This window comes from Pelodiscus sinensis, chromosome 10, assembly GCF_049634645.1.
Source record: "Pelodiscus sinensis isolate JC-2024 chromosome 10, ASM4963464v1, whole genome shotgun sequence".
Classification (NCBI taxonomy): domain Eukaryota; kingdom Metazoa; phylum Chordata; order Testudines; family Trionychidae; genus Pelodiscus; species Pelodiscus sinensis.
This window is the reverse complement of record NC_134720.1, coordinates 598,043-623,074: the sequence shown is the minus strand read 5'-3', so window position 1 is coordinate 623,074 and position 25,032 is coordinate 598,043. Positions and strand designations below refer to the sequence as shown.

The 25,032-nt window shown below is 43.6% G+C and overlaps 2 protein-coding genes across 9 annotated transcripts; one reads left to right on the top strand and one right to left on the bottom strand.

The window, feature by feature from the left end:
- Window positions 1-2,243: 2,243 nt before the first annotated feature.
- PIGX (phosphatidylinositol glycan anchor biosynthesis class X) lies at window positions 2,244-14,849 on the bottom strand. 5 transcript variants are annotated; one of them, XM_075937210.1, is made up of 7 exons: window positions 14,826-14,849; window positions 12,590-12,692; window positions 10,401-10,563; window positions 9,570-9,711; window positions 8,090-8,303; window positions 6,485-6,585; window positions 2,244-3,627 (listed from the first exon to the last, which is right to left on the bottom strand). In XM_075937210.1, exons 2-7 carry the CDS (start codon window positions 12,678-12,680, stop codon window positions 3,469-3,471), a joined length of 870 nt encoding a protein of 289 aa, XP_075793325.1. In that variant the 5' UTR covers window positions 12,681-12,692; window positions 14,826-14,849; the 3' UTR covers window positions 2,244-3,468. The 5 variants fall into 5 exon arrangements, with proteins under 5 accessions (XP_075793325.1, XP_075793321.1, XP_075793324.1 ...); XM_075937206.1 differs by lacking the exon at window positions 14,826-14,849 and adding an exon at window positions 14,319-14,492; XM_075937209.1 differs by lacking the exon at window positions 14,826-14,849 and adding an exon at window positions 14,319-14,492 and having other exon boundaries at window positions 10,500-10,563.
- Window positions 14,382-23,922, top strand: CEP19 (centrosomal protein 19). 4 transcript variants are annotated; one of them, XR_012906161.1, is made up of 4 exons: window positions 14,382-14,514; window positions 19,726-19,926; window positions 20,465-20,969; window positions 22,867-23,922. XR_012906161.1 is itself a non-coding variant. In XM_075937212.1 (4 exons), the coding sequence occupies exons 2-3, from the start codon at window positions 19,797-19,799 to the stop codon at window positions 20,824-20,826; spliced, it is 492 nt and encodes a 163-aa protein (XP_075793327.1). In that variant the 5' UTR covers window positions 14,382-14,514; window positions 19,726-19,796; the 3' UTR covers window positions 20,827-20,853; window positions 22,867-23,922. The 4 variants fall into 4 exon arrangements, 3 of the variants coding, with proteins under 3 accessions (XP_075793327.1, XP_075793326.1, XP_014429965.2); XM_075937212.1 differs by having other exon boundaries at window positions 20,465-20,853; XM_075937211.1 differs by having other exon boundaries at window positions 20,465-23,922.
- Window positions 23,923-25,032: the final 1,110 nt, after the last annotated feature.

The window sequence follows — 25,032 nt, the reverse complement described above, 5'->3', positions numbered from 1 at the left end:
TGGTCCTGTGCTCATCCTGTGGCTGTTGCCACACTTCAAAGGTGGAGGTGCCCTTATCAACTAATTGAATCGTTGATGCAAACTGCATCGACTATTCAATTAGCCAATTAATTGAAATTTAATATCCCTAATTGCTGAATGTATGAGAGCATACGCAGATCTTTAAACTTCATGAAAACTAATGGGTCCTTACTTTTATTGTTCTTGTTTATCTATTCTTGTTATAATATAGCAAACATTTACATTTGTTTATAGCCCTGGAATTAAATTACCCATCAAAGAACTTTAGGAAATGCTAATGAAGTGTTTAAGGACTTTAACAGAAAATGCTTCTAAGTAAGTGATCCTTGTGTGTGATATTCAAAGTAAGGACTCTAAGTCCATTCCTTACTATCTGTAATCAAAGAAAAGCCGATAGTTAAGAGAGACTGTCAGCTTGTCTTCTGAAAGAAGATATAAACGTGGATTCGAAGAAAGAACATCTATCTCTGGACTATTTGGATTCTAACAGGGCACAATAACTGAATGTGAAGACAAAGATCCAGAAGGACTTTTGGGAAACGCAGTTCATTACATCATTGCCACCATTTGGAATTACAAACTGTGATTTACCTGTTATATTTACCTGCTCTCACAGCTCAGTAACTCAGTCTTTTTTTCTTAGTTAATAAACTTAGTTTACTGTATAACTGGCTGCCAACATCATTTTTGATAAAAGATCTGTAATACCAATTGATTCAGGTACAACCAATCACCTCTATACCCCCATCATACAATGCCAACAAATCTGTCAGGATCGATCTCAAAACTAAGTATGTTGTTTGCCCCCACTCACACCCAAACACTCTTCCTATTGGAAGGCTGTCCCAGATCCTCATACTGCTGATGGTTAGAAAGCATCTCATTCCCAGCTTGAATTTGTTCAAGACCAGTTTATACCCCTTTAATCTTGTACCAATATTGTTCTATACTTGTACTAACTCTCCCTGGTTTTCTTTCGCCTTGCTGCATTCAGAGATCACAACCAGGCTCTTAGTCTTCTTTTTGCTAAGCCTTTCCAGTCTCCTCTCATTAAATAGGGTATCCATTCCTCTGATCATCTTCCCCCTGACTGCATACTCTCAGCCATAAAGCTCAGGTAAAGCTTCTGAAGATTAACCTTTCCAGTCCCAAATTGCTGTAATCAAATGTCTACCTCTACCAGAAATTCAGTAATAGATGTCATTACAACTGATTAGAACAGATTATTTCTTTCAAATTAACTTGAAATAATTAAACATTAATGTAGATCATTAAAATACTCAGCAATTTATCCTACCCTGTTCTATATTTGCACTACAATGACCAGGTACAAACAAACTAATCCGTGCTCTGACACTATCCTCACTAGTAGGCACAATCAGACGTAATTTTTATCGCAAACTCTTTCATTAAGATCAACAGCATATTTGCCTCTGTGCAATTAATATTCAGATTATTTCTCTTACTCCAGTTTACCGTTGTAGATTTTGTTTTCTATTCTTACAGTCACCTATGCAAATTTCTCAGGAACTCATTCATTAAGTATCGCCACTAGCAGTATTTTCCTCGTGTGTCCCATGGAAATTCACAGTTTTCTTTCACTAGGCAATGATATCAGATAGGGTAATCACTTTAAACAGTTCATATTAAACTTTATCACACTGTCTTCAAAATTAATATAATCTTGAGCAAGGGGAGGAATATCAAAGGAAAACCATCTTCCACAGAAAGGGGGCCCACAGTATAAAGGGTTAGCCTTCAGTATAAAGCACATGTCTGGCCAGGAGACAACACAAAAAACAAACTCATATTTGGAAAATAAAACAAAAAAACCCCAGGGACATGTTAAACAATAGAAGCTCACAGCTGATAACACCATGGCACAGCTGCTCAGACATGGTTAAATAAGTAACAAAGTCTATTTCAGGTTTTTTAACATTTTCCTTCCCCCAAACGGATGCAGAGGACTCATGAACTGAGGCAATAGATGAGCCACCTCTTTCGGCACTTCGTCAAGGGAAACGAGACCAGTGTTAGATCACTTTCCAACCTGCAGCCGAAGTTACAAGACAAGTTCTTTATTGAGTGTCAGACGGAGATGAGGAAAGATGCCCAAGAATTCCAGAAGATATAGCTGTGGAGGAAGAGGAAAGGCCAATCCTGCTGACAGAGCAAGGATTAGGCTGCACAACTACAGGCCACACATGGATATATGAACAGAATTTGAAAGCCAAGACCTCTGCTTTTTATTGCATCTGTAGTTTAATAACAAAACCACCTATATTTAATATCCTCTACGTATACAGAAACAAAGTAAAAATCTGCCCTATGAGTTATCTTAAACTCATAATGCCCCCTACTGACAAACAACAGAAACAAGATACATTTAGGATGACAAATGTAAGAACCATTGAGGCACCTCAGTTTTTCCATTAATGAAGCAATTTCCTCTCTGTTTCCTTGTATTTCTTAACAGCGCTGATGATTACCTCCAGTCTTCCAAGTCCTCTATTCCAGCTTAGCATCATTTCATAGATACCAAGGCCAGAAGGGATCACTGTGGTCATTCGGTCTGACTTCCTGCGTAACACATGCCTTAAATTTCCTCAAAATAATTCCTGTTCGGATGAGGCTCTGTTATTTCCTCTGAAACATCAAAGTTACTAGTCCTGCTTCTAATTTACCCAGTAAACATCTAGAAGTTTCTTCCAAATTCTTAGGGCCTCTTTAAAAATCACATAAATCTGGCTGCCTCCTACAGGTCACTGTTAATAAAACAGGGACCATTATATCTTTACAATGCTTGGAAATCCTTTCCTGTTCCAGGTAAATATGTAGCTCACAAAACAAATTAAAATACAATAGAGTTGGATTATGTTTCAGTTTATAACTCAAAGGTACAGAGACCAGGGAACCTGTTTCTCTGATTATAATAATCAGTCTGTCAAGTCAGCTAGTTTAAAATCCTGGAAGAATAATATGTAATGAGAGGCACAGTGGTCTTGCACTTAGGGAATACAAGATTAGGAGTCAGGAGACCTGAGTTCTATTCCCAGCTCTGCCAAATGACTTTGGGCAGATCACCTCATCTGTACATCTTAGTTCTCCCTCCCATTCTTTGTTCATCTACATTTGTTGCTAGTCTCTAAGGTGGTGCAATACTATTCATTATTTTTGAAGTTTTTTCAGTTACATTCTCTGAAACTTTTGTCTGCTTTGTCTATTTAGAATGCACCTTCTTGAGTGCAGGGATGGTCTCTTATTAGGTGTTTATACAGTGCCTGGCACAAGAGAGTCATGATCTCAGATGGGTCCTCTAGGCATTACTGTTGTAAAGGTGATAAACAAATGGCATTCCATTCATAGAACCCTATACAGAACAGACTCAGTTTGCATGGTATTCATTACTGTTTCAGACTGACTCCAGCTACAATGTCTTGTTCAGTTTTACTCTGAGCAGTGCACGAAGGAAGAGGGTCCATGTTTGCATACAGCTGCAAGAACTAAACAGGAACACAGGACTGTGGTAAGAAGAGTCCCCGCACATACCAAGGCACCATGCTGTTTGAGCCCCACTGGCACTAGCAGTATCACTTCCTTATTTACCTGTGAAGAGAGAGTTGGATGTTAAACCTGAGTAAAAATACAAACTTGAGCTATTATTCCATTCTCAGTAGCTTTTGTTTCTCCTTTAGACATAGGAATTAAGAAAGCATCACAGAATCATCTATTTAATGTTAGGGAACAGCCCTCAACAACCTTAATCTCTCTAGTTGCTCAGGCTTTCTCCATTCATTTAAAGGATTTATCCTTTCATGCAGCATTGGATTCAAAAGTCAAAGCTGGGGGAGAGACATTTCCATTTCTATCTGCCCATCTTGACAGCTGACTTATTGAAATGCTAGGGCATTTATCAGGTTAACAGTATCTGAGGCACTGAATTGTGCCTTTATTTTTCTCTACAGCTTTGTTCTTATATTAGCTTTGACATTAGGGACATCGTGCAACTTGTGCACACTGTAAGACTGGAGGAAGAAACTTATGGAACGAATAGCTAAAGAAATCTCTCTCGCATAATAGTAGCCTGCAAAGTTTAAAATAAAAAAAATAAAAAAAAAGGCCTCAAGTCCTTTTATGCTCCTTATAATTCATTATAGGTATGTCTACAATAGCCCCCTAGTTCGAACTAGGGAGGCTAATAATGGCAACCGAAATTGCAAATGAAGCGCAGGATTTAAATGCCCCATGCTTCATTAGCATGTTCCCGGGCGGTCGCCATTTTGGAAATTGACTAGCCCGGAATAACGGCCCGCGTCTACACGTGGGTGGGGGTGCAAGAGTGAGGATATGGGGGTAAGGAAGGCGATTCCATTCAGCATGGGCCTTTTCTCTTCCCCAACCCCCATGGCCATCAGGGGCCCTTTTCTCCCCACCCTCTACCCCCTCAACTCCCCCAAGCTGCTAGAGGCCCTTTTCTCCCCCCTCCCCGCCTCCCAGAGCTTCAGCCAAGGGCCAGGAGGGGGAAGAGTTTGGGGCAGGAGGGCTATTTACTTGGTGTGCTGGTAGGGAAGATGATGGAGGCCCAGCCCTGCTGGCCACTCCCTTGGTGGCATGGCTGCCCCCAGTGAGAACTCTGAAGGATAGCTCTCTCCTACAGGCGAGGGGGCCAGCAGCAGGAGGGGCCGCATAAGAGGAAAAAGGAAGCAAAAGTGAAAATCAAGTAAAACCATGAAGGATGAATATTAAAAAGCAACACATGTAGAAACAAAATTAGAAAAGCCAAGGCACAAAATGAGATTAAGCTAGCTACAGATGTAAAGGGTAACAAGAAGATATTTTACACAAGCGTTAGAAGCAAAAGACAGACCAAGAACAGAGTAAACCCTCTACTTTATGAGACAAGAAAGACAATAATAGAAAATACAGCAATGGCAGAAGTGCCAAGTTACTTTTTTGTTTCAATTTTCAACAAAGAAAGTTAGCAATTACTAGACAACGAAATATAATGTTTATCAATGTAAATGGGGTAGGATCTGAGGCTCAGATAGGAAAAAAATAAGTCAAGAATAGACAAGTTAGTGGTCTTCAAGCCTGCAGGGCCTGATGAAATACATTCTAGACCACACAGAGTTGGTTGAAGACACCTCTGGGTCATTAGTGATTACCAACTCATAAAACACAAGAGAGATGCCAGAGACCTAGAAAAGAGCAGCCCGTGTATAAAAAAGGGAATAAGGACATCCCAAGTAATTATAGACCAGTCCGTTTTTGTAAGGGGGTATGCAAGAAAAATCCTTTAACGGAAGGAGAGCATGAAATGAGTTCCACCACTTTTCCCACTCCCCACCAAAATATGCTAGACACTGGGAGGAGTAGTTACAGGCAGATATAATTAAAGAATAATCAAGAAACTGTGTCTCATTTAAGATTTAAAACATAGGAGGGAGAGAAAGACCTGGGTGCATGAGTTGATTAGAGGTTGATTATGAGCCACCAATGTGATGTGGCCATAAAAAAAGGCAATGCAATCCTAGGATTGCATCAGGCAACATAATTTCAAGTAGACTTTGGGAAGTATTAAGGCCATTGTACAAAGTACTGGTCAGACCTCACTGGGAATACTGTGTACAATGTACTTTTCTGTTCCCCCATGTTCAGGAAAGATGGATTGAAATGTGAACAAATGCAGAGATGATTACCAAACGTAGAGCCTATCTTACAGGAGGAGATTAAAAAATCCTTGCTTGTTTATCTTAGCAAAACAAAGGCTGAGAGGTAATATAATTGCTCTCTATAAATACAACAGGTGGGTAAACATCAGGAAGGGAGAAGAAAAGGACGACATTGGCAAAAGACCAAACGTGGATAAAATGGCTAGGAACAAGTTTAAACTGGAAGTTAGGTTTCTAACCTTCAGAAGCAGTGATGTTCTGGAACAGTCTCCCATAGAAGTGGTGAGGACAAACAACCTAAATAGTTTTAAAATGGAACCTGACACTGATAGAGGATCAACTAAAATGTATCCCTCAAATTAAAAAAATATCGCAAGAGAATAAAAAAAAAGTCCCACTGGGGCTAAACAACAAAACAAAAGAAGCAGAGAGAGGCATAAGGGCTTCCTCTAAAATGTGTAAGTTAAATCCTAGTGAGGAAAACAGAAAGGAGCATCAACTCTGATAAGTGAAGTGTAAAAATGTAATTAGAAAGGTCAAAATAGAAGTTGAAGAACAACTAACCAAAGACTCAAAAAGTAAGAGCAAATTAAAAAAAAATACATTAGAAGCAGGGACCCTGCTAAACAACCAGTGGGGCCACAGGACAATCAAGATACTAAAGGAGCACTCAAGCATGGTAAGGCAATTGCGGAGAAACTAAATGAATTCTTTGATCAGTCTTCACAGCTGATGATGTGAGGGGGATTCTCAAACCTGAGCAATCTTTCCAGTCTGAAATAGGTACTTACAGGTTTGTATGTCACATTGCTCCAATGACAGGTATGCCCATTTCTCACTGAACATGGAGCTTCCACTTCAGAATAGTTCCAACATTCAAGTGATGGGAAACCTGGGAAAAGCCAAAAGAATCAGACCAGGATGAGGCAACATATACAATGCAAAAGTATTTCAATATTTCAAATACAGGTTGTACCTCTATAAACCAGGACCGTCTGGTCCGGCAACATCCACGGTTCAGCAGGACTATGGATATTCCAGGGTCAGAGTGTTCTGGCACAATGCAAGGGGGTGAGAAGTAATCCCAGCGCATAGCTCAGCAGGGCTGTGGAGGGAGCCAGGGAGTATGGCGGGGCAGCAGGGAAGGGGATGGGGCCAGCAGCAGACGGGCCAGAAATGACCTCCCCTGGTCTGGCAAAATCCCTCATCCACCACATACCATAATAAACTATTTTAACATTTCTCCTTTTGCGTGTTATATCTCTGTAATGCTTTTTTTTTTTTTAATTTGGTCTCTTATGAATAACTGTAGATCCCCACCATTAAAGTTGACCATCAGCGTCTTGGAGACAAGGGAAGGCAGAGTCTTGAGATTCCATTATGCAAGTATACAGAGCCCCGCTATAGTCTCAAAGATGTAAAAATGAAAATAGGCCATCAAATAATGCCTACACAAAGCTAGAAAAGGTGAGAAATGTATTTTCGTATCTGGTTTGGAGGCGAGGAAGAGTCGGTCTCTTGAAAAGAAACACATTTGTAGTAGGAGTGGGGATTTGATTGTTTACAAGGATTAAATGATCCATTATTAGTAGATACTAGATATTTTTTAACAAAGTCTCAGGCTCCTATCATTCCATCCCTCATAAGTCAAGAGTCTAACAAAGATTCTCCTACTTGCATATTGTGCAGGCTGGAAAGCAGGGCCAGCCCACAACATTTTGGCACCTGAGACGGGGAGCTCAAATGGCACCCCCATGTCCCCTCGCTGCACGAGCAGCGGACACAATTTTCTACACTCTGGGTCCTAGTGGCACCCCCCCACACATTGTCTGGCACCTGGGGCGGCCGCCTCAGTTCGCCTCATGGTAAGGCCAGCCCTGCTGGAAAGCACCAGAATACTGTTGTTTGATACATTCAGCTTTCCTTTCTATAGACTACACCATGAACTGCATCAATTGCCATGCAGAATCCAGTGGAAACACGTGGGCCATACAGACCTTCATCAGTCCACGTTCTACAGGAATTCTCAGGAGCAAACCAAATGCCAACACTCCCATCTTAAAGACTCACATTAGGGGATATAATGCTCCTTCTCTGGGATGGGGATGTTACTTAGAGAATAAAATGCATACTGGGATTGTCCAGGAAGTTTAACAGCAACCAGACCTAAATTAGCCTTTTGTCAGGATTAAGCAGCATCGGTCCAAATATATGTGAAAAAGAAAAGAAAATTCTTTGCCCTTCTTTTGCAATCACTATTTTCCCCATTTTTAAATGACTATCCAGACACCTCTCTCCACCACGATTTTCCCCAAAGTCTGGATTTCAAACTCTGTAGAGTACATAATTATTTCTCTAATCCCTCCCTCTTTCACATAGCAAAGTGTATTTCTCACTTTTATGGCAATAGATCAGTATTTCTGGATTCTTTAGGACAGCAATTGCTTCACCATCATCCTTGGATGGCCGGTGATATCGGCTGTGCACAGGCAACATGGCTTTAAAACAGCGATCACACTGAGGGTCAGGTTTCATGTAAACAAGAATGGCAAGGTCTGTGGCTAAATACTCAGGAGATTCCACATCAATAGTATCTGCAATCATCAGAGCCTGTGGAAAACAGACACAATCAATACAGATGAATGAATGTTATGAAAAACACACGCATATTGTTATAGAGGAAATACAAGATAAAAATGACTAAAACTGTCAACCTGGCAAAGTAACCTATTACGATGTCATGAGGGAGACAGCAGTTTAATTCCCAAACTAAAGTTCTTCTTCCTCGAGATGACAAAGACCAACATTCATTCTCTGTCTCTGTTCTATTCATATAGTGCCCATCACTGTTATGCTACTGAGGTCAGTGGCATTACGTTAGTTACATGAGGCTTACATTTGGTCCAGTATTTTACATCTTTATTACAGTAATGCCTAAAAGCTCCAAGCTAGTTTGGGGTCCCACTGTATTTGGCACAACCTACACATAGCAAGAGACAGGCTTTACAAAGAGAGAAAACAGACAAAGGGTGGGATAAAGAGACTCTCAACTCCACTTTACACGGGAAGAATGGAGGCACACATCTTAAGGGACTTGTCTGAAATCACACATATTTTTGTGACAGAGTCAGGAACCTGACACAAGTCTCTCACATCTCAATATAGCACCTTAAACACCACACCATCCTTCCTCACAAAGTGACTAATTCCCAAGGATCCCAAAGTGCTGTAACTACTCCTCTTCATGCATTTGCTGAACTCTCCTGTTTCCCACCATGACTTCTGTGAAGAACCTGGAGCATTTTGAAGAAAGGCTTCAGAGGAGCCCCGTAAACTTTTTCTAAGCTAAATGGATAAATTTAGCTTCCAGGACCTCTTTCCTATAGTTCCTCAGGCCACTGGTGTCAGCATAAGTCATAATACCATCATATTCCCCCACATTCTGTACAAATCTATATTGCTTATGAGAGTCAATGTATTCACACTCAGCGGTCTGAAACACGCTACCTATATAACTAAGAGAATCCTATAGAAATACCCTGTGTCTCTTCCAACTGCACTATAACCACAACTTCTGAGGCAGTTCCTCAGAGCCTCAGGAATGATCATCTTCCCTAACAACTCTTACAAAGTGACTTCAATGGGATGCAAGCTGTTTCCTCTTCATTCTGGTTTCCATCCATGACTGTGTGCCTACCCAGCAGAAAGCTCTGTCATTAGAAGGAAGGGTAACATAATAATGGTAGATGAAAGTTCATCTCCATGCTAATGTTTCAAATTATAGGCACTGGATATTTACTCATAAGTATTCAAATAACTGTTTCTCTTGTGTGAACTATTTCCACACAAAGCAGCGTGACTATTTGGACATCGTACCTCAGTTAGGTTGTGCTGCTGCAGTGATGCTAGCTCATAGGGATCCACATATAGTCCTGCTGGGAGGTGTTCTTTTATTGCCACAGTGCAGCTTCCTATGGCCTCCTCCCCTGCTCCAAGTTCTACTCTTGTTAGCAGCTCTCTTAAAAAGAAAAGAAACCGTTAGCACATATTTCAAATAACTGCACAAAAATTATAAACAGATCATTTCAAATATTAGATGTAGCTCTCTACTATGCCCTGAGACTATAGATACATATTATTTTCTATCTAGAGTTTTTCCTTTCCCTTTTAGGAAACACAATATTTCAAGTACTGTACCTAAAAGGGTGTTAACAAGGAGGAGGGAGAAAAATTATTCTCCTTATCCAGTGATGATGGGACAAAACCAATGGGCTCAGAGTGCAGCAAAGGAGGTTTAGGTTGGACACTAGGAAAAACTTCCCATCAGGTGGTTAAACACTGGAATAAACTGGAAGATTGTGAAATCTCCAATATTTGCAAACTCCCATCACAGATGGTCTAGAATAGATGGTTCCTTCCAGTTCTATGATCCTATGAATATATTATTGTATTTCCAGATCTATTATAACCAACATGTCTCTTTTTTGTTAATTCTCCACTTATGAACAAATATTACTAAAAATACTCAGAAATACATTTGCATGTTTACTTCATGTTCGTGCCATGATATAGCTGACTGCTGGCCACTAAATATTTAAGTAATGATTCTGCCAGCATCTACATATACGCTTAAATTTACTCAATAATTCCATTGAATATCATACTGTATGTTTGGTAATTATGTATGAATTCAATGGAGCTACTCACACACATATATTTAAGAAGTTGCATGTTTGCAGAACTGGGCTCGGAGAGGCACACGAGGAACTGATGCATTGCCCAAGTATATGGCTGTCATCAACCCACCTGTGAAATCCTTCTTTCAGAAGCTGCTGAGTCACAATGATATCAGGACAAGTGGCCTGGGCAGCTGAAAATACCACAAAATAAACTTTTACAGTATTTATAATATTGTCTACATTGTCAGTATTAACACTGATGAGTGGCTACTTTAACCAGCTACAGCAAATCCTGACTTGACTTCTTGTCTGGAAGAAATGACTCTAGACGCAATCATGGTTAAGAAGAGATAGGTCTCAGATATGATCAGTACAAAAGGAATTTTAAATCACTAGAAACATAACCATGTCATCCACTTTGGCCCTCCGACTGTCAGATTTAAATCCCAGACCTACAAATAAATACAAGCTTAAAGTTAAGCATGTGTGTAAGTGTTTGCAGGACTGCAAGTGACCACAGATTATATTATTTAATGTCAACACAGAGGGTCTCCAGATGTTTGGAGCCTAGACTAAGCAATTATGGCAAGATCAGCTGAACACACTAGTAAGCAATAAAAACAAAAAAGACCTGATCAATTACAATATTTCTGTGTACACAAATCCAGTTAATTCCAGTCATCTAATGACTATTAATACCTAGTCCCACACTGAGTCAGTTTTTAATTGAAAAAAAATACATTTGCTCACTGCACAAGGTAATATTACTTTTCTGCACCTCAAAAAAGTTCACTTGATTTAACGTCATCTTGATTTTTGTAATCACTTGCAGTAATGAGCATAAAAAAGATTCAAGGAACCATGCCTATAGTTTCTTGCCATTTTAACCAGAAAGGACACTCTCTCAATGACTTAACCACCTGCATTCTGCTACAAAGACCTTTTACATCTGCACTTGAAAGGGAATCCTCTGAACTGTCATTCATGTTAAAATTCAACACTCTCCGGGAAGGAATGAACAAATACTCAAACTATCTTACCCATTACCAAGATAGCTTCCCCAATTATCACCTCTAATACCATTAGCTCACAGACATCCCACTCTCCCCACCTCTAATATCATCAATTCACAGACACTTACCTTCCTTCCTCCGCCCCCTCCCCCCGCATCCCCTTCCTGTTCTGAAATGTGATTTGTCCTTTTCATATGTGTTCATTTTTTTTAATTGTATCCTTTGGTATATATGGTTGTGACTATTTTCTTCCACTATTTGATCTGAGGAAGTGGGTCTGGCCCACGAAAGCTCATCATCTAATAAACCATCTTGTTAGTCTTTAAAGTGCTACATTGTCCTGCATTTTGCTTCAGCTACCCCAGACTAACACGGCTACATTTCTATCACTATTCTACATGCCTATAGGACACACTGCTTTTGGTTATACTAACATTTCATACATTCCTAACAACAATCTATGATGACTGATGTTTATAACATCTACAAATCTTTTCAGTGAGGAAGGTAAGGAAATGTTGAAAACACCAGGAAACAAATCAATATTTACAAAACAGAAAACTATTGGTTCTTGTTCAGGTGATTTATCTTTTTCTAATATAAAATTTTAAAAACTGTAAATACGTAGATTTGTTTTGTGTGTTCCCTTTTGAGTTGTGACATCTTTAACAACTATAATCTTATAAATTTTACCCTTTAATATTGCCTAATACATAAACAGCATTCTAGGATTAATAGTACTGTACAACCACAAAAAACTCTCTATTTGCACATTGTTTAATCACAGATCAAATTCACTGCTAATGTAAGCAAGAGCAACTTCAATAACTGTAACAAATTTGTTAGTCTTTAAGGTGCTACCAGGCACCTTGTTGTTTTTGCTGAAACAGACTAACACAGCTACCCCTCTGAAACCCATAAGGAAGTTGCAGCTGTTTACATCAATAATTATTGTGGTCCCATCTCATGTATGTTCATTTTTCCTTGAAATGTTTGTTTGCATGATATTACCTGAAACTAATAATTTCTACAATGGAAAATTCAGTAATGTTTCCTACTCTTATTATTTCCCATCCCTTCTCATTTTATAGTATGCAAGGAACTCACAGATTATCTCTGAGCAGTTTCAGTTATCAGTTGCTCAAAAAGATTATTTGGCAGATTGCTAAGTGAAAGTTTAAATATTTTAATTTGTTTAACTTACACAAGCTTCTTGCTGTGCAAACAAGCAAGGCTACTCTGAAGGTCAGAATACCTTGCCAAGGAAACAATCTCTCCATCCACTGCCTCTGCATTTCCAAATCCAACTGCAAAAAAAAAAAAAAAAAAAATCACAGCTCCTATAAACATGGGATATTTCATCAGCAGATTCTCAATACAAATCAGAAGTTCAAACCCGCTCTGTATCAGTGAGTAATTATGCCCACCAACAAAACATCCCATGCCACAAAGCTTGTCAGTGTCCTTTGTCCCTAGCTGTCTATGTGGGCTGACAGCAATGTCTGTGTGTTGGTATCTATGTTAGCATCAAGACCTGTGTGTGGGCACATCTGCACTGCAGCTGGGAGGCATTCAGGGCTGAAGTAGACACGCACATATTAGCTCTGAATGCAACTGTAAAGTTAGCAGCCTGGCTGGCTAGCCACCTAAGTATGTGTTTAGTATTTCAGACTGTATGAGAGTGGCTGAGCAAAGCCATACAGCCTGCCCACTCTGCTATTTCTAGTGTGTTAGCACAACCACAACTAGCCCAGGACTGTCTAGCCAGCTTGGAAGTAACACCTTGCAGCTGCAGTGTAGCTGTGTCCCTGTCAAGTCCACTGACAAATAGGCTATGACACATGGATAGGAGTGGCCACACACACACACACACACACTGGTATCTGACTGACACACATACACAGATATCTGACTGACACACCCACAGGTATCTCTCTCTCTCTCACACACACACACACACACGGGTGTCTGACTGACACACACACACACACACACACACACGTTTCTGACTGACACCCACACACACGGGTGTCTGACTGACTGACACCCACACACACGGGTGTCTGACTGACTGACACCCACACACACGGGTGTCTGACTGACTGACACCCACACACAGGTATCTCTCTCTCTCTCTCTCTCTCTCTCTCACACACACACACACACACGGGTGTCTGACTGACACACACGGGTGTCTGACTGACACAGACACACACACACACACACACGGGTGTCTGACTGACACAGACACACACACACACACACGGGTGTCTGACTGACACAGACACACACACACACGGGTGTCTGACTGACACACACACACACACACGGGTGTCTGACTGACACACACACACACACGGGTGTCTGACTGACACACACACACACACGGGTGTCTGACTGACACTGACACACACACACACACACGGGTGTCTGACTGACACTGACACACACACACACACACGGGTGTCTGACTGACACTGACACACACACACACACACGGGTGTCTGACTGACACTGACACACACACACACACACGGGTGTCTGACACTGACACACACACGGGTGTCTGACTGACACACACACACACACACACGGGTGTCTGACTGACACTGACACACACACGGGTGTCTGACTGACACACACACACACACACACGTGTCTGACTGACACACACACACACACACACGTGTCTGACTGACACACACACACACACACACACACACACACACGGGTGTCTGACTGACACACACACACACACACACACACACACACACGTGTCTGACTGACACACACACACACACACACACACACGGGTGTCTGTCTGACTGACACACACACAGGCCGGACGAGGCGGCCGCCGCCCTGCCAGCCCCGCTGTGAGCCGGGCCCCGCCCCAGGCTCCGGTCGCGGCACGCGGGGCGCTGCGGGCTCACACGCACGGGCGGGCCCAGGCGCCATCCAGCGCACGGGGGCGGGGATCCGGGCCCGGCACTTCCGCCTCGGCCCCGCCGCGCGCGCCCCGCACCGGCCTGGCCCCCCCCCGCGCGCGGCTCCTCCCTCCGCTCCCGGCAGCCCCCGGGCCCGCGCGCTTCCGCTGCGGCTGCCATGGCAACCGGGCTGCGGCGCCAGGTCAGTGTGCGCGAGCACGGGCCGCGGCCCCGCCTGTCTGGGGGCGGGGCTCCCCCCTCATCCCCCCGGGGCCATAGCTCCCCCCCCCGCCTGCCCCCTGATCCCCCCGGGGCCATAGCTCCCCCTGTCTGCCCCCCGGGGCCATAGCTCCCCCTTGCCTGCCCCTTCACCCCCCCCCGGCTTGGCCCCTCACACACCCCCACAATAGCTCCCACCCGCTTGCCCCCTTACACTCCTAGTGCTACAGCTTCCCCTGCCTGTCTCCTTCCCCTTCCCCCGGGCCATAGCTCCCCTCTCTTCCCCTAACCTGCCTGCTTCCTCCTCCCTGGGGCTGCTCACCGCCCTGCCCTGGGACTAGAGCTCCCCTGCAGCCCGCCTCCTCACCTTCCTAGCCTCTTCCCCTACTTCCTGCTCACTGCTCTGTCTCTTAGGCTTTTTATTTGCTTAAAAAACCTGGTAGAGTAATTTTTTATCTTTTATTTACATTCTGTGTAATTCAGCTAATTTCATATATCATGGAATAACCATGACAATAATGCAGGGTTAAATATAATTTTATGTTGTTAAAGAAATACCCTCAACTTAAAAATATTTATATCTTGAAATCTTCTTACGTATTCTTCTATAGCTACATTACAAGTAAACTTAAAATTATTATAACTGAAAGAAAATAGAGGAAAAAAAGGTTTTTGTCTATTTTTCAATTTTTTTTACCTTTTACGGTGCATCTATACAATGCCATAAACTCAAAATAAGATACACAATTTGCACTACACAAATTGTGTAACTTATTTAAAGTCTATTTAGAAATATAGTATTTAATGAAATCAAGTGCTATTTCTAGCCATCCCGTACTCCTCCTACAATGAGGTTTAAGGGAATGGTGAAATAGCACATCCACTATATTTCGGAATAGCCAGCATATTCAAAAGACATGGGGTAGCTGAAATAACTTTGATGTGTAGACATACCCTTAGAATCCAACAACAAATGGTCTGGTATCACTTTATAGACTAACAAAACGTGGATGGTGGTATAATCTTTCATGGGCACAGCCCACTTCTTCAGATGATGGGAGTTTTATTAGAATCTAGTTGAGGGATCAATTTCATTGTTTCCCTACTTAGGCCATGATTCTGCAGAAGGATGCTCCTGGGCAAATCTGATTGTAAGATTAGGACTCTAGAGACCATTTGAGTAGTCCTGTTCTCTCAGTTGGACCTACTCCTATGTTTAAATCTAACACATGGGCTACGTCTACACTGGCATGATTTTGCACAAATACTTTTAACGCAAGAGTTTTTGCATTAAAGTATTTGCGCAAGAGAGCGTCTACACTGGCATGTGCCTTTGCGCAAGAGATGTGCTTTTGCACAAAAGCATCCATGCCAGTGTAGACGCTCTTGCGCAAGAAAGCTCCGATGGCCATTTTAGCCATTGGGCTTTCTTGTGCAAGAAATTAACGTTGCCTGTCTACACTGGCCTCTTGCGCAAGAACAGTTGCACAAGAGGGCTTATCCTTGAGCGGGAGCGTCAAAGTATTTGCGCAAGAAGCACTGATTTTATACATTAGAATGTCAGTGTTCTTGCGCAAGTACTCGCGGCCAATGTAGACACAGCTATGCCGAAGTGTTTACAGAATCAGATCCTTAATCAGTTTTCCCCACTGGTATTGTGGATCCAGTAAGGAAAACAAATTAAATTGGAAAATGTTTGTAAAACCACAAAATGAAAGGAGGATTCAGAGACAGGTGTAGTACCTAAGACTGCAATTATTAATTTAGACTTGATTGCACATTTGCAGTGTCCTTTTTAACAGTGGACAGTACTTCACTATTAGCTCTAGTAGCAGAGAACTCTTATAATATGTGAGTTGTATCCCTGGTGTCACCATGAAGATCTGAATGACCATGGATTTCTTACAAAACTTTGGTTTTGTTTTGTTTTTTTTTGCCATCTTAAAGACAGCCATGTGTTCTATTGGTGATTTCAGTTCTTCAAAAGCTTATAGTAGTCATTCATACTTAGAAAAAATAGTTCACTTTTGAGCAACAAATGGTGAAATAACAAATATGCTAACTTGAACTTTTCTATCCAGAACAGAATAATTATAAAAAAGTATGGTAAGTAATTCTTGTGGCAAATTTTGAAAATATTACTTAAATTAGAAATCTTCCCATGTAATTTTCATGAGGAATGATGATTCACCTTTAAATTCAGCCTTCTCCACAGTAGAATGTAAATGCCAGAGTGGCCTGGTGTTTTCTTTCTTACTGTATTGGTTTTTTTGAATCCACCTTGGTTTTCCATCTTTCTTGTGTTGAGCTTTTGTAATCTATAGGGATGGCTGGGAAAGGAGATGGGCCAGGGGCTTAGCATCTTTTCACAGTTTTTAAACTAAAAGGGAAGTAGAAGCTGCATCTGTTAGGTTGTATTCTATGATAGGAGTGTGATCTGCACCAGAGATTTGTTTGATCTTTGAGTCCTCATTAGTATTCTACTCAATGGAAATGGGAACTGTGACTGTAGTTGGATACTCATGCATGGGAAAGCATTTGGAAGAGTTCACCATCAGCCAGTAGGGCAGCTTACGGACAGAGGAACTGCCAAATCTGACTGACAAACCATGTAGTCTGGTAGCCTGTATTTGACAAAAGCCAATCGCAAATGCTTCAAAGGAAAAACAAGGAATGGTGTGTATTTTGAAGCACTTTACAACCAAGGTCAATTTCACTATCTCCATTTTACAAATGGGGAAACAGGAACCGTGAGGCAAAGTGACTTAAAAATAAATGTTGTCGTGGGTAATTATGGAATAACCTCTTATAAGAGATGTTCCTTCCCAACTTCACTCAGGTAGTGGCTGTCTTATGCCCAGATGCATGAGGGTTTATCATAGAGCTGGAAGAGACCTCAGAAGGTCAAGTCCAGCCCCCTGCTCTAGGCAGGACCAATCCCACTAAATCAACCCGGCCAGAGCTTTGTCAAGCCGAGACTTAAACACCTCTAGGGATGGAGACTCCACTACTTCCCTAGGGAACCCATTCCAGTGCTTCACCACCCTCTTGTGATATAGTTTTTCCTAATATCCAACCTGGACCTCTCCCACCACAACTTGAGACCATTGCTCCTTGTTCTGCCATCTGTCAGTACTGAGAACAGCCTCTCTCCATCCTCTTTGGAACCACCCTTCAGGAAGTTGAAGGCTGCTATCAAATCCCCCCTCACTCTTCGCTTCTACAGACTAAACAGACCCAACTCCCTCAGCCTTTCCTCATAAGTCATATGCTCCAGCCCCCTAATCATTTTGGTTGCCCTCCGTTGGACCCTCTCCAATGCGTCCACATTCTTTTTGTAGTGGCGGGCCCAGAACTGGACACAATACTCCAGTTGTGGCCTCACCCAAGCCGAATGTTTATATCCCTTCTGAATTAATAAATATGTCATCCAATGTAAATGTGGCTGTTCTTGTTATTCATATACACATCTACTCATTTTAAGACCTACTAAGTTCTTAACCTCTTTGAATATCTTGTAGCAATAAATTCTGCAAGTGTAAAAGAAACATTTTAATTTTCCACTTTAAGATTTTCCACCATTCAATTTAATGGAGTTTCTTTGTTTTTGTATTATGAGAAAAGGTAAATAAGTGGGCCCAATACATTTGCTCCATCTAGCATTGATTATTTTTATACTTCAGTTGGTGTGCAGGAAGTGCTGGGAGGGAAGGAGGGGAGTTGATCAGCAGGGCCACGAGTGGATGGGAGGTGCTGTGGGGAGGAGGAGAGCTTGTTTGCTGCTAATTTTTTTCCGTAGGTGCTCCAGCTCTGGAGAACCAATGGAGTTAGTGCCTTCTCTCTAAACCAAGGGTGGGGAACCTTCTTTGGGCCAGCGGCCGTGCACAAGTGAGAAACAAACAAAAACCCTCCTTCACTTGCGTGGCCCCTGACTGAGAAGTAGAAAGACATTTCCCTAGTACACCAGAGCCTAGGGGAGATCAGGCTGGTAGATTTAGTGTAGTGTAGTCCTGCGGGGAGGGGCCCTATAGTGCCAGCACAAACTTCCCAATGTTGGGGGAAAGCCCTGAGCCTCAGGGGCTGGATCCGGCCCAGGGACTCGAGGTTCCCCACCCCTGCGCTAAACAGTCCCAGTCTTTTCAGTCTCTTCTCATATAGAAGTCTTCTGCTGCCTCTGTTGAATTTTTGTTCCCCATCTCTGAGTTTTCCTCTCCTCCATGAATTATTTATAATCTGCTATGTAGCTATGACCCTCAAAATGTTGGCAGGTTTTTTAAGAGGAGAATCTAATCTATTCTGGAAATACAAAATAAAAAAATCCTGGGAACTCAGTTTCATGGGTGTTGGAGTTTTGTGTTCAAAACTCTTGTTAAATATGTGGAATAGAGAACACTGATGATGTCCCTGGTTTTGGGACAGAAAGGAAGACAAAAGAATTTATTGAAGAACTAGGACAGTCTGAACTGTGGCTATCAATTTTATTTTTTTCCCACAATAAAATATATACCATAAAATTCCTCCTTTGTGATTGTTTGATTTTACAGATACGTGGTCATGCTTTTATTTCTCAGAAAGAGTTTCACTGTACTTTCAGTTTTCTGACTGTTCTACATTTATTTACCGAAGATTTATTTCAAATCCATACAAATAAACATACACCAACATTATGTTTTAGTCTCAAAGCAGATAAGTTGTCTCTTTCCCTTAATTTAAACCTTGTGCCTTGGTCACAAATAGTAAGAAATTAAAATAGTTGGTGAAAAAAAGTTTTTAAATCGTTAAATAACTATGAGCTTTTACAGATCAGTGGTTGTAATTTGTGGCAGAATATTGTGTATGAAACAATCTAACACAGATACATTGTATGATGTATTCCATTGTTTAAGTTAAAGAATGCTTGGGTCTCCATTTGGCTGTGTGGTACTCTTATGCCGCCTGTAGCATAAAAACTGTAAAATGTATACCTCAGCCCAACAACCCAACCTCAGAAGTAGATCTAACAAATCCTGAAATGAAGTTGAGTGTCATTATACCTCCCAAAGACATTGATTCAGCAAAAGATTTAAGCAGAAATTCAAGTCCCATTGAAGTCATTGAGATTTACCGAGAGAGTTAAGTGCACTTCTGATCAGAAACTATTTCTAAAATAAAGGGCAGCATCAGTTTCATTCATGTTTTCTCTTCTCTTTTGCAGTGAATATTGAAGCGTCCACCTAGCACAACTCTGAATGGTTTCATATTGTTCAGCCAGTAGCATGATCTGGGATGACGTATGTTGCAAAGAAGTGTGGCATTCGCTTTCAGCCTCCATCCATTGTCCTGATCTACGAAGATGAAAACAAGAATAGCGCACGCCAGCGCATCATGCCTGTCCGAAACTTCTCCAAGTTCTCAGGTACAGTCTGTTCAATTTTGGCATCCCACAGCCTCCTCTGCAAAACTGCAATGGGGCAGGAGTGTGAGAGATAGCAACTTAGCACCTCTGCATGGACTGGTAGGTTTCTTCTCACAAGCTCTGCATGGGAGGTTGAATCATAGGACTCCTCTCTGGAGGTGGGATACCTAGAGCTCGTCAGCCTTGGAAGTCAAGCCAGGAAGCTCCCAAATCTGATCTGTCTAGTTTAGCGGTTCCCAGCCTTTTCCAGATGGGGACCCATTTTGATAACTCAGGAAGACTAGGTGACCCAAGGTGACTCAAAAATGGGGGGAGGAGGAGAGGCAGAGCCACCTGGGGAGACACCTGGCGACCCTTTTGAAATGTAATAGCAACCCATATTTGGGTCCCGACCCATAGGTTGGGAAACCCTGCTCTAGTTTAAAATTGAGTAGTGGCCCACCTAGGGCAGCAACTTACCCCAAAGAACCTTTGGGGAAAGAGTATTTATTTGAGAATTGTGTGCTTGAGGCTGTAATTTGGGGGCTCTTTTTTCCAGACTGTAGCAGGGCTGCAGAACAGCTGAAGAATAACCCTCGGCACAAGGCTTACCTAAAAGGAGTCTCACTGCAGCAACTGCAGAAATTATACAGTTTGCTGAAGGGCCACTTACAAGGACAGAGCTTGGCTCAGAGCCTGAAGCAGAGTCAGCAGGAAGAAACCATTGACCCAGAGGAGGACCTGAACAAACTAGACGACAAGGAGCTGGCAAAAAGGAAGAGTATCATGGATGAGCTGTTTGAGAAGAACAGGAAGAAGAAGGACGACCCAGACTTCACCTACAATGTTGAGGTTGAGTTTCCACGAGATGAGCAGCTGGAATCCTGTGGCTGGGATGCCGAGTCGGACAATGAGTTCTGATAACAGATGACACTTCCTAGACAATCGGTATGGAGAGAGAGCCCATATTTTCATTCCATAGAGAGCACAGTTACATCTGCAGAGCTTGACTGACACTGTTTAGAAGCCATACAATGGATGCGTTGTACATTGGTAAATGAGAGGTCGGTACCTATGGGGGTTTTTCCAGTTTGGGGTGTAGACAAACTATTTTTAAAAGTCTTACGTGAAGCTTGATAAAAGTGACATGAGGATATTGAACATTATTTTTCAATGCTTAGATTTGTAGCTGTTTTTTTTAACTGAAATCATTTTAAATCTCTGTCTTTCAGCATTTGTTGTTTACATTGATTTTTGGCAAGGAAACTAGACAGGTTGCTTTTGTTTCTATTCAATTTTATTTTAGTCTTTAAAATAGTGTTAAAGTTGCAAATCTTTGCGTCTAACTCAGGAGAAGGAAGCATTCAAGTATGCAGTATTTGGTTATTAGGTTGTTATAAGTGTTTTAATCTATAGTCTGTAGACTGTGGTGAGCAATAATTTTTGATGGGAGGGGGCCACTCTAAGATTTTGGTAAGTGCTCAAGGGCTGCACTTTTCTGTGAAGGGTCTGGGATGGAGGATGGGTGCAGAAAGGAGCTCGGGGTAGAAGACGAGGGTGTGGGATCTGAGAGGAAATTTGGATGAAGAAGGGGGTTGTGACTTGGGGCAAGAGATTGGGGTGCAAGGCCTGGGAGGGAGCAAGGGTGCAGGAGTAGATTTTGACCTGGGAGTGGAGGGGTTCAAAGGGTTTGGGTGGTGACCTGTGGCAGGCGATTGGGGTGTAGGGTTGCGGAGGGGATGAGAGTACAGGAGAGGATTCTGGCCTGGGGGAGGGGCGTAGGAAGGGATGCAGGGTCTGGGAGGAAGTTGTGACCTGGAGCGGCGGGGTACAGAGGGTTTGGGTGGTGACTTAAGGCAGGAAGTTGAGGAGCAGCAGGGGGTGGGGTGCCAAAGGCAGGCTGTGGCCCAGAGATATTTACCTTAGGTGGCTCCTGGCCAGCAGCCCAATAGGGACCCTGAGGCAGGTTCTCTGTTTGCCGCTGCCCCAGGCTGCTCAAAACAGCTGGAGACTCCCTCCATGTGCCACATGCCCCTAGCAGGGTTGGGGAGACTTCAGATGCTGCCTCTGCTCCCAGGCCAATCGTTGCAGCTCCCATTGGCTCAAAAGGAGGAGAAAAGTGGTGGTGGTCAGAGATGCCCTTCTACAGGGGATCGAGTTATCCATCTGCTGCCCACACAGGAAAAATGAACCCTAACCCTGCCTCTGGTGCAAATGCAGCCATTCCAGAGGGAGGAGAGGAGGGGTGCGGGAAACAGTCACACCTGGTGACTCCAAACCACCCGTTGTGTTGAGGATGCTGCACAGCTACTGCATGGCTGTTCATCTCAAGCTGCTATAACAGGAGAGCTTTGCAGATTCCACACTGCTGACCGCAAGGGCGTGGAATGGATAAAATGGGTGATACCTCCTTAAGCCCTTTTTGAACTAATTCTGTCTTTACTGTACCATTTGTACATCCCCGATAACATCTTGTAACGGGGCCCCTCTGCTGTGTGCCCACATCTGGTGTCAGACACCTTGGTTAACCCTTAGCGGTAAGAGCCACAGTGCTCATCGGCCTCCGGGCAGAAGAGAAAAGGCTGCTGCCTTGTCCATCCGTTGAACCGTCTCCTAGTGTGTCATTTGTAAAGGCTAGTGCGTCTAGTGACAATCCCTGGAGCCACGCTCACATGTGACTGTTGTGTTGATCGCAGTCCAAGCGCCGCTAGCGACAAGCCCTAGATACACGTGCACTCTGCTGCCCATGTAGTACTTTGGGATGTGGTTATGAGGGTTTACCAAGCCTTCCACTGGTCGCAGCTGCAGACAGCTGGCCCCCGTGCCGTGACAGAGAAGGCTGTCGCGTCGCCCTGCGCTGTTAGTATTTAGCGAGTGCCGTCCGAGTGCCAGGTGAGCGACGATCTCGGCAGAGCTGGCTCCTTCCACAGGTCCCTCACAGATTACTGGTTTGGCTTGCAGGTGTCTGACGGGTGCCGCAGACATCTCTGCCTGGAGTTTGTAGGATGAAATCCACCAGAGGGACACAATGAAGGGACCAAGGACAGAGCCCGGAGGACCCGGAGGAGCAGGAGAGATGGAGAGTCGCTAAGGGGGAAATGCTGGAGGAGGAATTGGAGTCGAAGGAGACCCCAGCACAGGCCAGAGCCACGAGAGCCCCACCGGCGTGGGAATGGCTGCGCCAAAGGCAGTGGAAACAGAAGGAAAAGGAGACAGGCAGTAATCATGACGACTAAGAATAATTCAAAGCGCCGCTGCGCTAGCTCGTGTGCAGCACTTCTCATCCCTGGGTCTCCACGTACTTTAAAGAAGGATGAGACTCACAATCCCTTAGGACAGACACAGACACAGCAAGACGCTGCTCACAACAGACGTTCACCCCAGCACCAGCGTTTCAAGGGGGAGCCAGCTCGTCGTGCCACGGAGAAGATAAAGTCAGAAGGAAGTTTGCTGGCCTAGTCCAGTGGCCTGCCCCGTGCACAGCTCCTGTATGAATGGAGGCCCCAGAGCCATTCCACTCCACAGAGAGGAGCAACTGCATCTCGACTCGTTAGCTCTCCTTCCTGCAGGGGTCACCAGCGCAGCGTCCAACCTCGGCAGGCTGCTGCAATGCCAGGAGATGCCAGACAGCGGCAGCCAGAGCCCGGCGTCCTGCCAAGGAGAACTCTGACCCAGCACTGGGTCTGCCAGGGATGTAGGATCTCCTGGCTGCTGGGCAGCATCCCTGTCCCTGCCCACGGCTGCTCCTGCTGCGGGGCAGGGTGTCCTGTGTAGCACTGGTTGGGAAATTTCCAACTTTGCATTTTTAATCAGAAAATGCAGATGTGTTGCAACTGGGACAATTGTGGGAAAGGGCTGATGTGCATGATTTGTTTTTTCTACTCAGAATTTGTTGTAATGTTTTGTTCCTGCACTTTCTAAACAGAAAGTTCTGGGTCTCTGGTTCAAATCGATTTTTGGTTTAGAAAACTAAGTAAAATAAACAAGCATGGTTGAAATTAAAACAAAATATTTAGATTGGTCTAAGCAACAATTATTTTGAATTTTGTTTGTGAAAATGTTCTAAATTTTTACTCCCCCTCCCCCCCCCCCCCTCCTTCGGGGATGAGAAAACCAATTGCCATCCAGATCTAGTCCTGGAAGCCAGCAGAGGAGCTAAAGTCACTGTGGAGATGTGTCCATTGCTCCCTCAAGTTTAAATGCACACAGAGCATATCCCCTCCTCCTGTCCCTGCCTTGCTCCTCCCATGTTCAGACTTCCTTAACCAACCTTCTGTCCCAAAAGAGAAAGATTTTCCAGGTGAACCTTCCAAAAGAAGAGCTCAGCTCAAAGCCCAGATTTCCCGACCTACAGCTCAGCGATCACTGCCCTAGTGAGCCGTCAGTCCACCTCTTATGTACGTGGACGGAAGGAAGCATAGACCAGTCTTCTGTCTGGTCAGACCGGCAGCACTGGGGACCTGCAAATTACAGAAGAAGAACAAACAAAACCAAAACAGAACTCCTAAGGGAGGAAAGGCTCAAACCAGTTGTCACATGTTGTCCATGCAACCATTTGTTAGATGACCTCAAGCACTAAGCCAAACCTAAGGGTGAAGCCTGACTTCAGGGTGAGGGCCAGAAGCTAGGACACGCAGCCCCTTGCGGTTCTGGGGACGGACACCGATGGCACTGTTTACCCAAGAGCCTCATCTGCACTCCAAGACAACAGCGGAGCAGTGCAAGTCGCAGTGGTCCACAGCACCCACACTAGCCATTCTGTGCCCACTCCTTGCACTTGTTGCCTGGCCTCTGTACTATTGCAGCTCTCCTACTTGACCTGTTACAGCTCCCTGGATTTTCCCCGCAGCGACCGATTATATCAGCAGTAGGGATGTAAACGTGCACACACAACTCCCATTGTTCTTGCTGTGTAAACGTATGTCCCAAGATGGAGTTTGTCACTGTCCATGCATGACTCAGTCCTTTTAGGTAGCAGCCATTGCTCCCATGCTGGTCTGAACCGTCACAGAAAAGCTCATCTGATGGGGACTGGCACCACCTACGATACATTGTCAGCAAAGTGCTGCTAGTCACTTGCCCACCTGTCTTCTTGCAATAGGCCGCCCAGGCCTCCTGGTGATAGGG

Bases quoted from the DNA above. Each gene is read 5' to 3' on its own strand.
- PIGX (XM_075937206.1), bottom strand. From the start codon at position 14,492: ATGGCAGCCGCAGCGGAAGCGCGCGGGCCCGGGGGCTGCCGGGAGCGG. The intron at 10,564-12,589 runs GTAAGTTAAACA...TGGTATTTTCAG, and splicing joins TTGCACAGCAAGAAGCTTGT to CTGCCCAGGCCACTTGTCCT. The intron at 9,712-10,400 runs GTGAGTAGCTCC...TTTCTTTTTAAG, and splicing joins AACTTCTTAAATATATGTGT to AGAGCTGCTAACAAGAGTAG.
- CEP19 (XM_075937212.1), top strand. From the start codon at position 19,797: ATGACGTATGTTGCAAAGAAGTGTGGCATTCGCTTTCAGCCTCCATCC. The intron at 19,927-20,464 runs GTACAGTCTGTT...TCTTTTTTCCAG, and splicing joins AAACTTCTCCAAGTTCTCAG to ACTGTAGCAGGGCTGCAGAA.